This window comes from Pongo abelii, chromosome 19, assembly GCF_028885655.2.
Source record: "Pongo abelii isolate AG06213 chromosome 19, NHGRI_mPonAbe1-v2.0_pri, whole genome shotgun sequence".
Classification (NCBI taxonomy): domain Eukaryota; kingdom Metazoa; phylum Chordata; class Mammalia; order Primates; family Hominidae; genus Pongo; species Pongo abelii.
The window spans coordinates 19,296,821-19,318,584 of record NC_072004.2 but is presented as its reverse complement, the minus strand read 5'-3'; the positions used below and the strand labels follow the sequence as shown (position 1 = coordinate 19,318,584).

The 21,764-nt window shown below is 50.3% G+C and overlaps 1 protein-coding gene across 2 annotated transcripts in view; it reads right to left on the bottom strand.

The window, feature by feature from the left end:
- Positions 1 to 4,121: 4,121 nt before the first annotated feature.
- The window catches only part of TNFRSF13B (TNF receptor superfamily member 13B), a 32,967-nt gene continuing 15,324 nt past the window's right edge, over positions 4,122 to 21,764 (bottom strand). The window contains exons 2-5 of one of the 2 annotated variants that reach the window (XM_024235193.3): positions 17,434 to 17,571; positions 13,768 to 14,013; positions 5,380 to 5,565; positions 4,122 to 4,851 (exon numbers count right to left, since the gene is read on the bottom strand). In XM_024235193.3, the coding sequence (XP_024090961.3) occupies positions 4,601 to 4,851; positions 5,380 to 5,565; positions 13,768 to 14,013; positions 17,434 to 17,571 (821 nt within the window). In that variant the 3' untranslated portion in view covers positions 4,122 to 4,600. The remainder of the gene's footprint in view (positions 4,852 to 5,379; positions 5,566 to 13,767; positions 14,014 to 17,433; positions 17,572 to 21,764) is intronic. The other variant, XM_063718050.1, reaches the window with a different exon arrangement.

The window sequence follows — 21,764 nt, the reverse complement described above, 5'->3', positions numbered from 1 at the left end:
GGGCCCCCGCCTGGGTCAGCAGGGCCCAGAGTCAGCGTCCTCCACCCCTGAAGCATCAACATGTGTGCATGCAGTGTGTTTGTGAATGTGAGCGTGCACACGTATGTGGGTGAACATGTGTGCATATGATGTGTTGCTTCTGTGGCTGGGCCAGGTGGCCGCATTCATGTACGCACTCAGGTCCTTGTCACTGTCACCCCTGGCCCTGGGCCTGTGGCCAGCATCAGAGTGTCCACAGGTGCTCCCCAACCTCAGCCCTCCCTAGGTGGGGCAGTCCTGTGGGTGGGGTGCAGAGAATTGAGGATCGAGGGCAGAGGGCAGGCCCCCTCTTTAGCAGGGGACTCAACTAGGGTATAAATGCTAGATCTGTGTGGCAGGGCCGGATTCCACACACCTGCTCACCTCCTCCTCCCAGTAGCCCTCCGGGGTGATGTGACTCATCCCCACTACAGATGGCGGCAAGCAAGCTCCAAGGACAAACCCCTGCATGAGGTCACCCAGCGGCCGGCTGGCCAGGATCCCACTAACTGGGCCCCCACTGACCAAGCACCCCCCGACAAGGCCGCTGCTGACCAGTGCCCCACCACAAGTTCTTCACTGACCAGGTCCTGACTGACAGCCTCTTGATGACCAAGCCCCCAGTAATCAGATCTCCACTTACCAGGTCCCCACTGACCAAGACCCATTGACCAAGCACCCAGTGACCAGGTCCTCACTGGCAGTCCCTCAATGACCAGGCCCCCTGACCAACTCTCTGATGGCCATGCCCTTTCTGATCATATTTTTTGTGACCAAGTCCCAGTGTCCTAGTCTCTGCTGACCAGGCCTCTACTGCCAAGGTCCCTGAGCCATGGAGCTCAAAGTCTTCTTTCAGTGACCCCCTTCAGTCCTCAGAGCCACCCCTCCCCACATTGGCACCCATAAGCCAGGCACTGGGGGTCTTCTCAGGTCAGGGCCCCTCCTCTGGGACACAGGGAGGGGCACTCGGCCCCAGGCTTTGGGAGCCCAGCTTCATGCTCACCCCACAAAACTCTCTGGGCCCATCTCAAAGGGGCAGTGAGGTGGCCTGGCACCACCTGGACACACTGGGCCTATTCCTGAGCCACACAGCCAGAGGAACGGGGGGACATTTGTCAGACAAGGCACCCCGCTCTATTGGGCCTCCCAGGGCCCTTCCCTCAGAGCCTGGATCTAGAGACACAGCACAGAGGCTGCAGGGTGACCGGCCCAGAACCCTTGAGACTAGGCTGGGGACCACACAAGAACTGTCCACAGACAGCCAGAAGACCCTTTGCTAGTTTCTTGATACCTCATTTCTCACCAGCTACCCTTCCCACACCAGGAATCCCCTTCATGCAGAGTCAATGAGGAGAGTCAATGAAGATGTCACAGAATCCGTGGAAGGAAAGAAAACAAAAGATGGGTGGGGAGAAGAGTTGGGAGTGTAGCGTTGTAAGGGTCCTGTACTATGCGTATTATTTGAGGGTTGGCTGTGATTAATTAAAGGTGTTTCTTGCAGACAACCATTACACACACACACTCTCTCTCACACACACACAAATATACATACAGATATATATATATGTGTGTATGTATATATATATATATATATATAATAGAGAGAGAGGGGGGGTCTCAGTCTGTCACCCAGGCTGAAGTGCAGTGGCCCAAACACAGCTCACTACAGCCTTGACTGCCCAGGCTCAAGCGATCCTCCCACCTCAGCCTCCTGAGTAGCTGGGACTACATGTGTGGGCCCCCATGCCTGGCTGCTTTTGAAATGGTTTCTTGTAGAGATGGGATCTTGCTGTGTTACCCAGGCTGATCTGGACCTCCTGGCCCCAAGCAATCTTCCAGGCTCGGCTGGAAGTGTTGGGATTACAGGGATGAGCCACTGCACTTGGCTTAGACATGTTTTTAAGAAGCATAAATACGAAGGTCAGTGTTGCCGTGAAGTCAGGCAGGGGTTGGCAAACTATGGCCCACAATCCAGATGCAGCCCCCTCCTGTCGTGGTGAATAAAGGTTTATTGGAGCCACAGTTCCTCCCCTGTGTTCACTTCTTGTCTGGGGCTGCTTTGGGGCTGCAGTGGCGGAGCTGAGTAATTGTTGAGTAGGTGCAACAAAGACCACAGGGTCCACGAAGCCCAAGATGCTACTACCAGGTCCTTTGCAGAAAAATCTTGCTGAGCCCCGGGGAGGGGCCAGGTGCAGCCGGGAGGCCAGTGGGGAGGCTGGTACAGTAATCCAGGCGAAAAACGATGGGAGCTCAGATTAAAGCTACCATGACAAGTGGCTGGAATCAGGATATATTTTGGGGAAAGGACCAACAATACATAGATAAAATGAACAATATTTAGAGTTTCAGATTTTCTTTCTACCAAAGGATCCCTTTCTAAAAAAAAAAAAGTACGAAAGATCAATTTTAAAAACTGACCAAAGAAACACCACCACAAGATTATTTGTTTGATTGAAGCTGGGGTTGAGCCTGGGTGCCTTGTGTTTTCAACACCCCTAACACCCTGGCTGTTCCAGAGGCACACTACGGAGCCCCTTGGGTTCAGACGAGCAGAACTTGAAACCACAGATCGGAAGGAGTAGAAATCTGCGTATCTTTCACACAAGCCATAATATTCTAAGCCACATCTTTGCAGGACACTGACGTGGGGCTACTTCACCCACAGCCAGCAAGCATCTGCGCCAGTTCCGGGATTTGTGTCCACCCTGTTATAAGAAGGCAGCTGCTTGCGTGAGGCATGGCGGTGAGGAAACAATGCCACCCGGATGTCACCATTGGCCGTGTGGACTGGCTATACCATGGGCCAGACGCATGTCTTGGGCAGACACTTTTTAGATGCCAACTTGCCTGTAGACAAAGATGACGCAGAGGTGGCCTCGGGGAGGGCCTGTGTGATGGGTTGAATTTGTCCCCTGAAATTCCTGTGTTGATGTCCTTAGCCCCAGTGCTTGAGAATGTGATCTCATTTACAGATATCGTCTTATAGAAATAAGTTAAAATGAAAAATGAGGTCAGTAGGGGGACCCGCAATCTAACGACTGGTGTCCTTAGAAAGGAAATGTGGACAGAGACACACAGAGGGAAGACGAGGTGAAGAGACACAGGGAAGGCCACCTACATGCCAGGAGAGAGGCCTGGAACAGAGCCTTCCCACACCACCCTGGAAAGGGACCTTCCTGCTGACACCTTGATCTTGGACCTACAGCCTGCAAGACTGTGAGACAGTGAGATTCTGTTGCTGAAGGTGCCCAGTCTGTGGTACTTTAAGGAAGCCCTAGCAAACCAATGCAGCCTGGTAGCCCACAGCTGGTGAAAAGATGGAACGAGCGACAGAGCCCCAGGCTTCCCGTCTACACCTCCCAAAGTGCGCTACGGGATCCTTTGGTGGGTGCAGGTTTGCAAGATAATTTTGGGAGGTGCAGGGTGCATAATTTCAATGTACATTATTATGGATTTATCTTACTGTGAAAATGCTTCTAAGAATAGTTTACTTAAGGTTTACATGCTACTCAAGATATAGCTTTAAATGCTAACAAAAAGTGGATGCAAATGAAAACATTCTCTTGCTGTGGTCCCAGGAATCTCGATGTTTTTTCAGAGAGACTCACAGCTTTCAGCTAGAGCTGCCCTCCCCTTCCTGTCCACTGCACACCCCCAAAACACACACCCATATACATACATGCGCAGACACACACATGCACACACATACATACATGCACACACATACGCATGCACACACCTGCACACACACACACACACACTGTGCGTCATGCCCTTACTAAGGAGGCATGGCAGGGAATGTGTGTCTGTAAGGAAATGAAGATGGCTCAAGCCCCTGGTTCCCTGGGTGTTTGCACAGGCACCCTCCCTGCAGACCTTTCTTTGGTCTCTTTCTCTCTCTTAGTGAAAGAGAGAAGCAGAGCCCCAGCGGGTACCCGGCTGCTTAGGGCTCAACCCAAGGTCACAAGCTTCCTCGAGAGCCTGGTGGGATGGGGGCACCATAGGGCCTCCCAAACCAAGGGGGCAGCATTCAGTGGAGCCTTGTGCCCAGGAAAGTGACAGACAAGATGTCTCGGTTCATCAAAGACCCAACCACAATGCAGTGAGGAAGGGCAGCTGCCAAAGGTTTTATTCTCCAGGAGGAGGGGCTCTCGGGGGCTGTGAGCAGCAGGCACGAGGACTTTATTGCACGTGTGGTTAGGTGATGACGACCTACAGCTGCACTGGGAACTGGGACTCAGAGTGCCCCGACCTCCTGCTCTATCTCTCTCTGTCCCTCTCTCCCTCTCTGTCTCTCTGCCTCTCTCCCTCTCTGCCTCTCTCCCTCTCTGCCTCTCTCCCTCTCTGCCTCTCTCCTTCTCTGCCTCTCTGTCTCTTTCCCTCTCTGCCTCTCTTCCTCTCTATCTCTCTCTTCCTCCATCTCTCTCTCCCTCTCTGTCTCCTCTGTCTCTCTCTCCCTCTCTGCCTCCTCTGTCTCTCTCCTCATATCTCTCTCCCCATCTCTCTCCCCTCTCCCCACCTCTCTTTCTCTCTCCCCTCCTCTCCATCTCTCTCCCTCCTCCTTTCCCTCCCTGACCCCCCTTTATGCACCTGGGCCCCCCTCCTGGGCAGGCACACACACAATGCCAAGGCCGCTGTCTGGGATGTGTGGGCAAGGCTGCAGGACTGTGGTCCTGGTGTGGCGCCCCCACCTTCCAGCACAAGTGGGGTCGGGGGTCCCAGGCGTGACTGCACTCTCCTGGGTGGGCGCCCTGCACTCGGGGAAGCAGAAGCTGCAAGTCTCCACTGGCTCGGGGGATGTGCCCACAGGGCTGCCGGCTTCCATCACGTGATCTGCAGAGGCAAGAGTGGAGGGCGTGGGCCAGGCCTGGCCCTGCACTAGGGTAGAGGTGACTGTGTGGGCAGCCCCACTCTCCCCCAATGCAAGAGCTAAGGGCAATCACCGGCCTAGAACGCCCCTAGGCCGGTGTCAGTGTCCCCCAGTTGCCGACCAGAACCTGTGCCAGGGCAGGGGTGGGCAGGCAAATCTTGACTCTCACTTCTGTCCAGCACCAAGCCTGACACCCCCCGCAAAGGGACGCCTCCTCCTGGGCTTAGCCCTGAAGGCCCTGCATCCGGAGAATCCTGGGCCCAGGCAAACCTGAAGACTGACACCCCACACCCACCCTTCCTGGGTGCCACTCTCCCAGGTATCTGTCTGCCAGGATGTCTTAACCTGATTTTATCAAGCTATAGCAAGTAACAGGGATGAGCCCTGGGCCTCTCTACTTAGAAACAGGGGCAATGACAGGACCGAGGGATGGCCCGAGGCTTGTCACCCAAGCAGTGAGAAGGGTGAGGACCCCGGTTTCATGCACTCACCCTGGGAAGACTTGGCCGGACTTTGACGGGGCCTTGAGCGGGGCTGGCAGGAGCAGGGATCCCCCCTCTTCTTGAGGAAGCAGGCCACCGCCACCAGGAAGCAGCAGAGGACGGCACACAGGCAGAGCCCCAGCGTGCTGTAGACCAGGGCCACCTGATCTGCACTCAGCTTCAGCCCCGGGAGAGCTGCAAGACAGTGTGAGACCCCTCTATGCAGTGCCTCCTCCTCTTCCTCTCATTAGGCTCAAGCAATCTACATGCCCGCATCCCCCTGCTGTGAGCCTGTCTGGCTCCTGGAGAGGCTGGGCTCCTTTCCTGACCCTGAGGCTGCTGGGATGCTCTCTGGATCCTGGAGGAAGTTGATCCCTCCCCACATCCTGGCAGCAACTTCCTAAGGCCTCGAAGCTGGAAACGTGAGCTGGGCCTTCTTGTTTCTCCACTTGCTAGGGCTGTAATTGGGACAGCGCTAGAGATGGGCTGATGGGTGAATCGACAAACGAACAGACGATGCTCCAGGGAGCATGTCTCTGTGCATCCTGAACTGGGCCCTTCCTCCAAGGAGAAGGCTTCCTGGGTGAGCATTTACAGTCGTCCCTTGGTATTCATGGGGGACTGGTTCCAGGATCCCCCACAGATACCAAAATCTGCGGATGTCCAAGTGCCTGATACAAGACGGCCTCGCATTTGCATATAACCTATGCACATCCTCCTATACAATTAGAGTCATCTCTAGATTACTTATAATACCAAATACAATATAGATGCCATGTAGATGGGTGTTATACTGTATTGTTTAGGGAATAACAATGAGAAAAAATGGCTGCAGAGGTTCAGTACAGATGCAACTATCCCCTTATCTTTTCTGAGTATTTTCCAGCTGCTGTTGGTTGAATCCACAGACATGGGTCACACAACACAGAAGGCCCACTGTGTTTGAGAGTAGGACAGGTGACATTACACTGAGACCAGGACAGCAGGTGCCAACCAGGAGGGCCTTGGGCATCAGGGCACCTGGCCACCCTATGACTCAGGACTTGTGCCTCCAGGTTTGGATGCCAGAGACAGACTCAGCCCAGATAAAAACCCTCCCCTTGGAAGTTCTCCTTATCCCAAAAGCTCTTCCTTGACCCTGGAGCTGGGCATCCTCTAGGCGCTGGGTGGAAAGACACAGATGAGCCAGATTTAAGATGACACGTCAAGAAAAGCGAGTCCCACTTCGTGCCAGGCACTTCCCCTACAGCACCCCCTTCATCCTTCTGCTCTGATGGTGGACAACTACCCCCATTTAAAAAACTGAGACAGAATTTGTATACCATCAAATTTGCCATATGAAAGTGTACAACCAGTGGCTTTTAGCCCATCACAAGGTTGTGCAGCAATGGCCACTATCTAATTGGAGACAATTTTTATCACCAAACAGAAACCCTGTCTCATCAGCAGTCCCTCCCCATTCCCTCTTCCCAGCCCCTGGCAACTGTTCATCTCTTTTCTGTCTCTATGGATTTGCCTGTTCTGGACATTTCATATTAATGAAATCATACAACATGTGGTCTTTTATGCCTGGCTCCTTGCACTTGGCTTTGAGTTTTCAAGGTTCACCATGTCCTGCCATGCTGTGTATTAGACCTTTGTTCCTCTTTAGGCGGAATGGACAGACCACATCTGTTTACGCATTCAACAGGGAATGGGCATTTGGGTTGCTTCCACTTTCTGGCTATTGTGAATGATGCTGCTGTGAACATTCACATCCACATGTTTGTGTGGACAGATGTTTTCCATTTTCTTGGGTGTATACACCTAGGAGAAGAATGGCTGGGTCACATAATAACTCTGTTTCATTTTTTGAGGGCCTGCTGGACTGCGTTGCACAGCATCCGCCATTCACACTTCATTTTACAGATGACAAAACTGACTCTCTAAGATATTGTTCCCAGTCTCAGACCTGCACCCAGGAGCCGGTCCGACCAATTCCCAGGCCGGTGCTCCAAGCCCGTGGGCCACACAGCGGTCCCAGGGCTGGCGCTGCCCCTCTTCCTCACACACGCTCTTAGATTCAGGAATCTCATAAAGTGACAGAGCTGCCAGGACTCTTAGGGGTCATCAGTGTCACTCTGACATTTACAGGGGGGAGATGGGAACTTGGGGTGAGTTAGTGTCACTCCACCAGCCGGTGGCTATCCTTCCTGTCTGGTGCCCAGAGCTCAGAGAGGCCTAACGGATTAAAGTAAAGCCCCCAGGATGTGCAAACTTGGTGCCACATATCCAAGGCTTACCTGCCCCTACTCACCTCTCGAATCAAACGCAAACACTGCCCTGGAGGCATGAGCAAGGGAGACGCTGCCAGCCCTCAGAGCACAGACAAAATGCCAGGCTACAAGTTGTTACTAAGCGGAAATGAACGGCGTTGATTCAGGGAGGAAAACTAAACATCCGTGCATATTTCAAACATTTCATCATGAGATTCTGAAACCCGACTGTTCAGAGACCATGCAAGTGTTCAGAGACCACACCCAGAGCACAGTCACTTGACATCATGCCCTGTGGACCATCTGGGCTGGGCTGGGCCTCATCCTATCCAGGAGAGTGCCATGGGGGCGAGGTTGTGCCACTCTAGGCCTCTGCCTCAAGAAGGCCTGACAGCCTCGGTGTTTGCTCCCTTGGGCCTGAGCCACCACTCGAGAAGTCCAACTGGAGAGTCCCAGTGGAGATGGGCAGGCCCTGAGATCAGCTGGAGGAGAAGCAAGGCCTGAATATCCCAGCATCAGAGTCAAGCCTCCAGTGGCTCTATCCCCAGCACCATCTGCATGACAGACCCCAAGCAAGAGCAGCGGAAGACCCGCCCAGCTGAGCCCTGCCTCCCCACAGAGCCACGCAACGTCACAACATGAAGATAAGGATCTGGTGACAAGTGTCCAGATCCAGTGACAAGTGTCCTTATACAAGAAGAGAAGGGAAGAGACACAGGCACAAGAGAGAAGCCATGTGAAGACAGAGGCAGAGGTGGGAGTGATGCGGCCACAAGCCCAGGAGACCTGGTTCTGACCTTATTCCCAGAAGGGGTCATGGGCACCCCCAATGTCTGCAGGACACAGAGGCTGAGCAGCTTCATGGCTGATCACATGCCAGCACCTCTCCCTCCAGTTCTAATCTCATGCCAATGCACTGTCTCTCTTTCCCCCTCCCAGGTCTCTGGTTCCTATTATTGCCAGACGTAGCCTCTCACAGGGTCCCTGCTGCCATCACCACCATCCAGGGGCAACAGAGAGCTCTCCCCACAGCCCTGCTCTTACCCCTTCTCTCGTTGCTGCCCCTGCCCCCAGCAGGACATCAGCCTCCCAGCCTGGCACATAGGACCCTCTGTCATCTGGCATCTGGTCCCTCCTAGTGCCATCTCCAGCTGCCCCTGAATCCTTGCTCTTCCCAACTCAGTCTTCTGCAACCCCCATGTTGGGGGACAGGGTCCTGCCTTTGGTGCTTTTCCTCATCTTCTGCTGGATAGAGGAGCAGCCCCACCCACTAGGGCAGGCTCCCTGGGCCACCTGTTCCCCTCAGGGAGACGCAGACACTCCCTGCACCTGCCCCGGAGCCCGGGCAGGAAGCTCCTCGCGTTGGCCTGGAGTCGTCGCAGTAGAACCCCACGCCAGTCTCCTCTCCTGTTCAACATCTCAAGCCATTTTCAGTCCAGCTTGGGAACCTGCCCTGCTCTCCCCACCAAGCCCCATGTGTGAGCAGCAGGGCTTTCTGTGCTCTCTTGGTGAGCATGTGGAGCGGTCAGTCTCTACCTTTAAAGCAGATCTGGGGCGGGGTCCCTCCTGCTTCTGTGGAATGGCCACCATACTCCTGCAGGCTGGGAGCCCGAGAGGAAGGGATTTAGCCCAGCCTCCAGCACAGAGCCCCCTCACAGCCTCCCAACAGCACAGTTCTCTGCTCCTAGCAGCACCTGTACGTGCTGTTGCCTCTGTCTGGAACCCTGTCCCCACTGTGTGGCTTCAACATAGTTGCTTTTTGAATGAGCAGTTCCAGCGCACAGAGCACGTGCTCCCCAAAAAACATATTCTCCCAAATCACCCTCACAGCAACTCTATGAAGGCGAACAACTCCAGCCTCACAGAACTAAGGCTCAGAGAGGGTCGGTAGCTTGCCCCAGGTCACACGGCTTGTGAAGGCCATAACTAGGGGTCTGGCTCCACACTCTGCACCCGCACCCCAGCCTGCCCTAAAGGCTCCTCCTCGGGGAAGCCTTCCTTGTCCCCGTGTCAGCTGCAGCTGGGTTACATGGCCCCCGTGCACTGAGAGGAATTTGTCATCTGCATGGCTTGTCCACTGCCTGGCCTTCCACGAGACGGTGAGCTCCATGGGTCTGGGACAGGAACTGCCTCATTCTCCCCGCTCCCTATGCACAGCAAGCCTGCCACAGTTCCAGGTCCCACTAAGGAGTGGCAGTTCTGAATGGGATGCAAGAGAAACCTGGAGTCAGGGTGAGGTGGGGCCTGGCAGGGCTGGAGACAGGGAACGGCAGAATTCAGGGAGCCCACGGAAGGGGGCAGAGAACAGGTGAGCCCTTCCACCATGTGCAGCTGGAGAACTTGGTCACATGGTGTCCTCTGCTCCCTGCCCTTAAATAGGTCCACCTCTGGGTCCCTCCCCTGGCCATGTGGCTCTGTACTTCCTGTTTGCAATCCACAGCAAGCTGCCCTCCTGCCCCACCAGCCCATGCGGGCATCAGAGGTCAGAACAGAACAGACCTTAACCCTGGGCCCCTGGAGAAATACAGGGCAGGACAGGGCAGTGCACAGCAACAGTCACAGAGCCACCAAAAGCCTCGCCATGGCACAAGTGTGGCAGCTGATGTAGGGTGAGGCATGGTAATGCCGACCCCACTGGCACCAACATGTCCTCACACAGCCCCCAATGCTCACAGCCTTGGGCTCCATCCCTGGAGCCAAGATGAGGCTCCGAGGTTCTGTCCAGTGCCTCTGGGAAGGGGGCTTGGTTGATGGTCACACACAGGAAGTGGCTAACCTTGTCCCAGGGGCAATAGTTCACCGCCAAGGAGCAATAGCCTGTGGATGCCACTCTGGGTCATTTTGCTGTTGCAGAGGGGACAAACTTTGGAACCCCCAGACTGTGCTCAAATCCCAGCTCAGCCATGCACTCCCTGTGTGACTATCAGTGAGTCACTCCAAATTTGAGACTCACTCTCTCGATCTGTGAGGTGGCTAGGAATGACCCACGGGGGAATCTATTGCATCAGAGGCGGGCAATGTTCCAGGTTCGCAGGAAGTTTCAAATGCATCACTGGATGCAGGGAAGGTGTGCAGGTGGCCAGACAGCAGGGCAGCAGGCATGATCACTCACATCTGTGGCTGGGCTCTTCAGCCCCTCTGTATCCACACCCCCTCCATGTGAATCTGCACCTCCCCTCAGGAGAGGCTGTGCTAGATTAAAAATGGCCTTGAATTCACCATGGCTACAAGTTTCCCCCCTCCCCCAGCTTGCTCCTTCCACCAAGAGGTGGCGTCTGTTTCCCCTCTGGAATCCGATGGCACTGTGAATGGAAGAAAATGCAGCAGCGGTGATGAAGTGTAAGTTCCCAGCCTAGGTGGCTAGAGGCCTGCATGCTCCTGTCTGCTGCACTCCTGTATCGTCATGAGATGGATGTCCCTGGCCAGCCCACTGGTCCCAGGAGGAGGATGAGAGGCACATGGAGCAGAGCCAGCCTGGCACAGCTGAGCCCAGCCAAACCCCTGACTCGGGAGAAAGCACACATCTCCGCATTTGGGGATGGCTTGTTAGGCAGCAGCAGTTAACTGGCAGGAGAGCAGGAGATGCCAGGCTAAGCAGGGACAATGGGGTGCTGGGCAAACCTCCATCATCAGGCACACAGGCCCTGCCCATGGGACCTTGGCCCTGGGACCTGGCCTCATGGAAATGATGTTATCACAGGAAAATCACTGCAAAGGAAAGGAACCAATCAGCCCCGAGAAGAGCAGGGCCAATGCCATCGCTAGTGTTTATGGATCCACATGGCATCCCCCCTCTTCTGTCCTTTCTGATGCCACAGAGCAGGGCAGGTGCACAAAGAGGTGTTTGCTGGGATAGGAGTCATTAGATCATTTCTGATGCCTGGCACTTAGCAGATGCCCAGCTCAACAGGACCCTTCTTCCCATGTCCAAAGTGGCCATCTCCAGCCATAAGTTTTTTCATTTTCTTTACTTATTTTTTATTCTTTTTATTTTTATTTTATTTTATTTTTTTTTTTTTGAGACACAGTCTCACTGTGTCCCTCAGGCTGGAGAGCAATGGCACGATCTTGGCTCACCAAAACCCTCACCTCTTGGGTTCAAACAATTCTCCTGCCTCAGCCTCCCAAGCAGCTGGGACTACAGGTGTGCACCACCAGATCCAGCTAATTTTTGTATTTTTGGTAGAGATAGGGTTTCCCCTTGTTGATCCAGCTGATCTTGAACTCCTGACCACAAGTGATCCACCTGCCTCTGCCTCCCAAAGTGCTAGGATTACAGACGTGAGTCACCATGCCATGCCTTTTCTTTTTAAAATTTTTTTCCCTCTGGCAATGGCCAATGAACCACATAAACTTTTTTAGCGATACCTTTCCCTTCTCTTTCTTAGGAAGCCTCTTTTGCCTCTAAATGGAATCTGATGGATTCACAGCCAGATTCGACCAGATGCACAAAGAAGAGCTGGTACCAATTCTACTGCAACTATTCCAAAAAATCAAGGATGGTCTCCTTTAACTCATTCTGGAAAGCCAGCTTCACTCTGGTACCAAAACCTGGCAAAGACACAACAACAAAAGAAAACTACAAGCCGATATCCCTGAGGAACATAGATGCAAGATGGATTACAGATTTAAATGTAAGACCCTAAACTATAAGAATCCTAGAGAAATCCTGGAAAATACCATCCTGGACATTGGCCCTGGGAAAGAATTTATGACTAAGTCCTCAAAAGCAATTGCAACAAAAACAAAAATTGACAAGTGGGATCTAATTAAATGAAAGAGCTTCTGCACTGCAAAATAAACTATCAGTGTAAACAGGCAGCCTACAGAATGGGAGAAAATGTTTGCAAACTATGCACCCAACAAAGGTCTAATATCCGTAATCTATGAGGAAGTTAAACAATTCAAAAAGCAAACAACAAATAACCCCATTAAAAAGTAGGCAAAAGACATGAACAGACACTTTTCAAAAGAAGGCATGCAAGCAGCCAACAAACATGAAAAACGCTCAACATCACTGATCATCAGAGAAATGCAAATCAAAACCACAATGAGGGACCATCTCACACCAGTAAGAATGGCTATTGTTAGAAAGTAAAAAAACAACAGATGCTGGTGAGGCTACAGAGAAAAGGGAACGCTTATACACTGCTGGTGGAATGTAAATTAGTTCAGCCACTGTAGAAAGCAGTTTGGAGACTCCTCAGAGGACTTAAAACAGAGTTACCATTCAGCACAGCAATCCCATTACTGGGTATGTATCCAAAGGAAAATAAACCATTCTACCAAAAAGACACATACACACGTCTGTTCATCACAGCACAATTCACAATAGCAAAGACATGGAATCAATCTAGGCACCCATCAATGGTTGGATAAAGAAAACGTGGTAAATATACACGATGAAATACTACACAGCCATAAAAAGAAAAATATGTTTTTTGCAGCAATATGGATGCAACTGGAGGCCATTATCCTAAGTGAATTAATGCAGAAACAGAAAATACCACATGTTCTCACTTATAAGTGAAATGCTAAGTGTTGAATACAGATGGACGTAAAGACAGGAACAACAGACACTGGGGCCTACTAGAAGGTGGAGGCAGGGAGAGGGCAAGGGCTGAAAAACTCCCTATCGGGTGCTATGCTCACCACCTGGGTGACAAGACCATTTGTACCTCAAACCTTAGCATCAAGCAACATACCCATGAAACAAACCTACACATGTACCCCCGGATCTAAAATAAAAGTTGAAATTATAAATAAAATAATAATAGAAATAAATGGAGTCTGCAGCACTGGTGGAGGGCAGGTGGTGGCTGCTGCTCAGGTGCTCACACAGGTGGGTCTGCTGCTTACTTGTGCCTGTGCTTCAAGAACTGGCACAGCCTCGGCAGCCTCTAGTGCAAGGCTCTTCCTCACATGGCAGGTCCTTTCTCCTGCTTTCTTCTTGTCCACAGGCTTCTGGAAATATTGCCTACATTGTTTTTTTTAATCCTGGGATGATCTCCCTGGCTTCTGGCCATTTGCTTGGACTCTGGGCTTCGTGCATTGTGGACTCTCCTGTTCTAGGCCTGGCATCAGGCCTCCCACCCTTTCTCACCCTGCGTGACACCATGCAGGTTTGCCTCGGGTGGCTTACCTGGACTTGCTTCTGAGCCTCTGTGCTCCGATCCTTGGTACCTTCCCAAGTTGTCTGAATTGTTTTCAACTTCTCCACTCCGCTGTCTCCTGAGCTCCGGTGGAAGGTTCACTGGGCTCCTGAGCTTGTTCTCACAGAAGTATGCACATTGCTTAGGGTGCTGTCCACAGATGGAGGCACAGCTGATGCAGTCCCTCAGGAGATGGTCATAGAACTTGCCTTGCTCCTTGCGGCAGCTGAGTGACCCTGGGAGAGAGAAATTCATGATACTGCTGGGTAACACAGACTAGCAGGAACTCTGGGTTTGACCACAAAAGACATCAAAGTTAAAAAAATATATATGGTAAAATTCCAGAAGGCAATTCCAGAGAAAGCCAAATACTTTTACAATATACACATTGAAGACTATGCATTGTCCTCTAAGTACTATTTTAGCTGCATTGCATTTTGATGTGTAGTATTTTTCCTCTACCTAGTTCAAAATGCACTTATTTTTCATTATTATTTTTTCTTTGACCTATGGTTTATTTACAAGTGCATTTCTTAGTTTCCAAACATATGAAGATTTTCAGTTATCATTTAAAATTTAGATCTAGATTACATTGTTACATAAGACTTTTACTTGCATTTTTCAAGCCTCATCAAGGAGAAATATATTTCAAATCAGCATAAGGAATGAAGCGGAAAAGCCAGAATCCTCTTTGACAAGCTGGGGGAGGGGGCTGGAAGGAAGGTGGAAAAGTTCACGTAAATAGTGTTTCTTCTATCTTAATACTAAATGAGAATTACAGCAGCTTACACAAGTATCAGTGCCAAGGCACAGAAGCCAAGGAAACTAAAGCCAAATCACATTTGCCTTAAGAGCACAGTGGACCCAACTTTGAATGCATAAAGAAATCTATTTGGAACAATCAATTATTTATCTAAAGCCTCAGAATATTTCTTTCTAATTTTTTTTTTTTTTTTGAGAAGGAGTTTCGCTCTTGTCACCCAGGCTGGAGTGCAATGGCACGATCTCGGCTCACTGCAACCTCTGCCTCCCAGGTTCAAGCAATTCTCCTGCCTCAGCCTCCCAAGTAGCTGGGATTACAGGCGACCACCACAACACCCGGCTAATTTTTGTATTTTTAGTAGAGATGAAGTTTCTCCATGTTGGCCAGGCTGGTCGTGAACCCCTGACCTCAGGTGATCTCCCTGCCTCAGCCTCCCAAAGTGCTGGGATTACAGGTGGCATGAACCACCGCATCTGGTCTAGCCTCAGAGTATTTGTACATGGAAGTTTTTATGTGAAAAATGCAAGTTTCCTTTGTCTTTAGAATAAGGTATGGCTTTTGAGATGTCCTGACTTCGTAAATATGAATAAATAAATAAATATGTATAAATAAAATGTATGTGGCTCACACATATATTTTAAGGACACATTTCAGAGACAGTGCAGGATAGTGGATAAGAACCCAAATTTCAGAACCAAATTTCAGTTGGGGCCATCCCTGGCTGTACCACTTGCAGGCAGTGTGGTCTTAGCCTCTCCACGCCTCAGTTTCCTCATTTCCAACATAGGGAAAGTAACATTACTGACTTCTTCTTAGGGTTGTTGGCAGAGTTGTAGGGCCCAGCACAGTGCCTGGCAAATACTAAATGCTCACTTAATGGAAGGCTTGAGTAGAATATTCATTTGAGCCTCTTCACAAAGCAAACAGATCTGTTCTTGTGTCTTTGACAGAGTAAAGGAAGCAACTAAAAGATCACGGAATTGGGACCTTAGGGAAAACTCAGATGGCCCACATGGGGCCAGTGACCTCCCCTGCTCTGGCCCTGCCCTATCCCCCGGGCTGCCCTGAACCTCACAGAAACTGACACCTCCACTCTGCGTCACACAGGGTTAGCCCAGCATTGGTGTCCTTGGGGCTTTCTGCGACCTCCTCTCCTGTTGCAGGTGGTGCCTGAGCACCCCAGACCACTGACCCTCCCTGCCTGACCTCACACCCCTCCCCTCCCCCGCCTGGGACTCAGTCCTCCCCACTGTTTCCCATCTCTGAGCCTCTGCTCATAGTGCCCTTTCTTCCAGGCGCCTATCTGATTTCCGCGTTCTGTGGCCTCTTAACAATCTGCCTCTGATGGTGCTTCCTCTAGGGACACCTCCCTGCTCCCCAGCCCTTCAGCTGAAGGTGGTCTCTCCCAACTGTGGCTTTCTACCTTGACACATAGTCATTTCTCCCATTAGATGACACTGTCTTTGAAGGGCCACGTCAGATTCCTATTTCCATGGGGCTGGAGCACTCCATCTATGTTTGTGGGATGAACCAATGAATGTTCTAATTCATTAATGGGTAGTGGTTCAGGTCATGATTTAGGAGTCAGAGTCCCGGGTTCAAACCAGGATGTCGCTGTGACACCTCCACTTTTAAACTGGGTGATCTTGGGTAAGTCACTCAGCCTCTCTGAGTTCCCCTCAGTAAGTATATTCATGAAGGACTTACTATGTGTCAGGCACTGTGCTAAGCTCAAGTCAGACATAGTGCCCCTGCCAGGGAGCTCCCAGTCTAGCGGTTGAGTCAGACATAAAACACATACACACGAAGGAACAAAACAGCAAATTGTGGTAAGTTCTATCAAGGAAAAGAACAGGTTATGAAAAAGAACAGCAAGCAACGAATAATTTTCAAGACAATCAGGAAAAACTGGATGTGGCCTGAGTATTACACGATGTTAATAAATTATTGCTGGCAGTGATAGGATATTCGGATTATGTTTCACAGGTCTTCGTGGTCCAGTATCTGCAGGTAAAATTATATGAGATCTTGGCTGTGCTTTAAAATACACAAGGCAGGCTGGGCGCAGTGGCTCAAGCCTGTAATCCCAGCACTTTGGGAGGCCGAGGTGGGTGGATCACCTAAGGTCAGGAGTTCAAGACCAGCCTGACCAACATGGAGAAACCCCGTCTCTACTGAAAATACAAAATTAGCTGGGTGTGGTGGCGCATGCCTGTAATCCCAGCTACTCGGGAGGCTGAGGAGGGAGAATCACTTGAACTCGGGAGGTGGAGGTTGCGGTGAGCCAAGATGGCACCATTGCACTCCAGCCTGAGCAACAAGAGTGAAACTTCATCTCAAAAAAAATAAATAAATAAAAAATACAATAAATAAAATAAAATACACAAGTCAAAAAAATTGGTTGGGAAAGTACAAGGCAGAATTTAAACAATTTGTGAAGCTGGTGATGGGTTTAGAGGGCGTCATTGTGCTGTCCTCTCTATGTACATGTGTGATAAGTTCTGTAATAAAAAGTTTCAAAAGAATATAACAACACACAGTGACAAGGGAGGGCCTAGTTCTACTGGATGGTCAGAGGAGACCCCTGACGTTTGGGCTGAGACCTGAAGATTGAGTGGGAGAAAGCTGAGGGAAGATGATAGAGGGAATGCATTCCAGGCAGCGGGAATAACATGTGCAAAGGAACTGAGGCAGGAAAGAATGGACTGTGTTTGAGACACTGAAAGGAGGTTGTGTGACCAAAGCAGAAAGGTGGAGGGGTAAGAGGTGCCACACTGTACATCTCCTCCTGCCACCCTTTCCTCAGCCACCTGACTGTGGGGCCAGAGGGTGCTCTAGGGAGAAAGGAGGAGGGTGATCACACTGTCCCCTCAGCTCAGGCCCCAGAACTCACTGCAGAAGGCTGCACAGGTGCGCTGGCTCTGATGGTTGCAAATGGTTTTGCAGGACATGCAGGTGCCCAGCAGAGGATCCCAGTACTGCTCTTCGGGGCAGGATCTCATAGCCACCCCTGTCCACAGGCCCTGTGGAGCTGAGAGACCAGGAGAGTGAGGGCAGCTGGCAGGCGGCCACAGCCCGGCCTCTTGTCCCTGATGGGAACCCAGACGGCCTCTCCTGCCCACATTCCCACAGACAACCTTTCTGTCTCAGGAGCAGAGAGGGCAGACAAAGTTGGCTTCTAGCCCCCACTGCACTTGCTAGGGGCCTGGGGCAGCCACCTCCCCTCTCCAGCCTCAGTTTCCCCATCTGCACATGGTTGTTTTCAGGCCCCCTGCTCTCTCACATCAGCAGTGCCCTACTGGGCCCTGTTCCTTGCCCTCCTTAATGTGCCACACCTCTCCCTGCCACAGGGTCTTTGCACATGCTGTTCCCTCGAATGACGTGCCCTTCTCCCCAGCCCCTGCCCCTCAGCTGCTTATTCCTTCTCAGACTGAGACCTCTGTCTAAAACTGATCTCCAAGGGAAGCCTTTCTGACTCACCCCCTAGACTAGGACGCGGTCCTTCTTCTACACACTTGCGCTGCCCTTTACTTGTTGCTGTGGTCACTTTCCTTCTATGCGTGTGGTTATTTGATGCTGGCTCCTACACTAACTGTTAGCACCATCTGGCAGGCACTGTGCCTAATTTTTCTTGTCAATTGCTGAGTCCTCGGAACCTAGATAGTACTTAGGACATAGTACGTGCTCATTAAGTGAATGGTTTCTTTAAGTGCAGACCAAGTCAATGCCTAGCACACAGCAAGAACCAAGAAATGTCATTTCCTTTCCATTTTCTTTTTTTACTGATGTATAAAACAACCACAATGATGTGTGTAAGGTGCACAAAAAGCTGAAGAATACAGCTTGGTGAAATTTGGTGTATGTATGCACCTGTGTCATTACAGCCCACATTGAGATGGAGGACATTTCCTCACCCCTGAAGCCTCCCTGGGGTCCCCTCTCACCCAATGCCCACTCCTAGAGGCAGCTACTCTTCTGTTGTTACCCTCATAAGCTAATATTGCCCCTTCTGGAACTTCCGTATCTGGTTTTGTTCCTCCACGTGGTGCCTGAGACTCATCCATGTGGGCGCTCTCTGCATGTCTGGTTTTGTGTTACTGTGAGTCTTCCACTGTGTCCATGCATCACCTTCTCTATCCTCTTCTGATTTCATGACATTTGCTTCCCCCAATAACTTCTCCTTAAAAATGCTTAAAAGCATTTTGCAAGGCATGTGTTTGTTCTTTTTTTTTTTTTAGATGGAGTCTTTCTCTGTTGCCCAGGCTGGAGTGCAGTGGGTGTGATCTTGGCTCACTGCAACCTCCACCTCCCAGGTTCAAGCAGTTCTCCTGCAGCCTCCCAAGTAGCTGGGATTACAAGTGCATGCTACCACGTCTGGCTAATTTTTGTATTTTTAGTAGAGAAGGGGTTTCACTACGTTGGCCAGTCTGGTCTCAAACTCCTGACCTCGTGATCCGCCCGCCTTGGCCTCCCGAAGTGCTGGGATTATAGGCATGAGCCACCACACGCAGTGGCATGTGTTTGTTCTTTAACGAAAGCAAGCTGAGGGAAGACCAGAGGTGGCTGGACACCATGGCTCATGCCTGTAATCCGAGCATTTTGGGAGGTAGAGGTGGGAGGATTTCTTGAGGCCAGGAGTTCAAGATCAGCCTGAGAAACATAGTGAGATCCTGTCTCTACAAAAGGATTTTAAAAATTAGCCACGTGCTATAGTCCCAGCTATTCAGGAGGCTGAGACAGGAGGATCGCTTGAGCCTGAGAGTTCAAGGCTGAGGTGAGCTATGACCACATCACTGCACTCCAGCCTGGATAACAGAGTGAGACCCAGTCTCTAAAAAAGGAAAAGAAAAAAGAGCAGAGGCCTCTCATTTAACACGGCAGCTTAAACACAAGGGTTTATCTTCCTTCCCTCCTGAAACCATGCTAAGCTGACAGTCAAGTCCATCTGTCTTCAGAGATCAAGGGAATGGCAGAGGTTTCTACAGCAAAGAACACATGTCTCTAACATTCTGGGAGATGGAGGAACCAGAGTACCTGACTGCCTTTGAGAATCTCTCATCATTGATGCCTACATGGGAAGGAAGTTGTTCTGAGTCACAGAACTCAAGGAAGTCTCCAGATTTGGAGGCACCAAGTATCTCTGACAGCAGGGGCTGGGCAGAAGGCGTGAAGCTCTGTGAGAGGATTGGTTGGAAACTTACATAAAGAGGGTGTGACCCCAGCACATCCCCATTCCAAGGCAGGTGCCAGTCCCTCACCCACCCAGGCATAAGAGTAGAGTCTCCTTAGACACAGGTAAGAGTAGAAACGTGTCCTTCCTGGCAACAGGGGAATTGTGAGAGTCTTCCTCCTGGACAGTCAGTCTCCCCTCTCTTTACCCACCCCAGTTTCTATCTAAGGAGTGTGGCAACCAGGTTTTTAAAGATGCCTACCTCCCTACCGTGCAATTGGCAGGAAGTCAGAAGTCTCTGCTCTGGGAAAACAGACCCAAAGGAAAAGACCCAGAGGCACTGACAGCGGGAGATTCTCTCCGGAAAATGTCCAAGTCCCTGCCTGATCCCACTGGAGCAAAGCTTCTACATCAGTGAGCCCATCTGCTTACCCAGAACTTCCAGGCAGCTGTCAATGCCTCAGTCTGACTTGAGAACCAATGGCCAAGGGTCACCTGATATGGGAGCGCCGCCTCTAGCAAGAAAGCAAACTCAAACCAAACAGAAGACAAACACCTGGCACCAACGAAGACATGCAGGAAACAGAAGAGCATTTTTAAAACAAGAGCAGCAACAGTTGAGATCCCCAGAAATATAAGAGAGGATTGTGTATCTAAGAAACAAAACAGCAGACTATTTGTAAAGGACGTTCGTAGAACAAATGAGAATTGTTAGAATTATAATTTATAGCCAGAATAAAGACATCAGTAGAAGGGCTGGAAGATGTAATCGAATAAATTGTCTAGAAAATAAGAGACAAAAGATATGAGATTATGGAATCATTTCAGGAGCTCCGAAGGTTGACTAATGATTGGAAGGACATTGGCTCCAGACTGAAAGAGTCAATCAAGCATCAGTGCAATACAGTCTCACAAACTGGGATACATCATCATATTTACGAAGTCAGGACATCTCAAAAGCAATCCTGGGATGTGAGGAGTGACATGGAGGAAAGCAGTAGAGTGGCAAGCTCTGGGAAACTGTGCCTCCTGCTAAATGACTACGGAGCTGCCAGCCACTGTCTGAAGTCACTATTTGGGAACTCTGGAGTTGTCCAGGGGAAAGCTTGATGGTAAATTTCAGGAATTTCAGCCTATCACATGGTAGTGGCTACTATTCCATGGCAGTGCCACTTGCTGGAGCCAGGATAAGCAAGAAGGACCCTTGTCCTCCAAATATTGGGGTTGTGGGTTCTGATTGCTGATGGCTGCCTGTGACCACTGATGGGCCAGCACAAAGGACATTGTTTCAACCCTCAAGGGCTGAAGTGGCTTCCACGGGATTTAAAGAGGCAGTATCCTTCTCTGGTCGGGGAGCCAAGCACTTAAGGAAATCTTTGTTGGGTCACTGGTTGACTGCAGAGATAAAAGAACAGAAACTTCAGTGACTACACACAACAAGGAATACATACTGTGCAAAAATACAAATTAAAGTTGGAAAAATACATAGCTTGAAACTAAAAGTTTGGAAAAGTCACAAACAGATGGCTTCAGCCCTTAAAAGGCAAGTTTCAGCAATCCTTGAGGAGTGGTAAGGTTAGATTTCCAGTCACCACAACATAACACTCAAAATGTCCAGGTCTCAAAAAAATATTACAAAGCATACAAAGCAGCAGCTTTGCCACATTTACAGGAAATACAGACTATGACAGAAACCATTTCCAGGGAAGTCTATATATTGGGATTACTAGTCAAAGGTGTGAAATCAAGATTTGTGTTAAGCATGTTCAATGAGCTTAAGGAAACAGACAAAGAACTGAAGGAAGTCAGGAAAATGTTGTATGAACACAATGAGCACATGGTAAAGAGAAAGAAGTGGTAAAAAAGGAACCAAAACTTGGAAGCAACCAAAATGTCCTTCAGTAGGTAAATGTATAAACAAAGTGTGGTATATTCAAACAATGGACTGTTATTCAATACTGAAAAATGAGCTATCAAGGCATTAACAGACATGGAGTAACCTCAAATGCATATTACTAAGTGAGAGAAACAAAGCTAAAAAGTCTACTGTATGA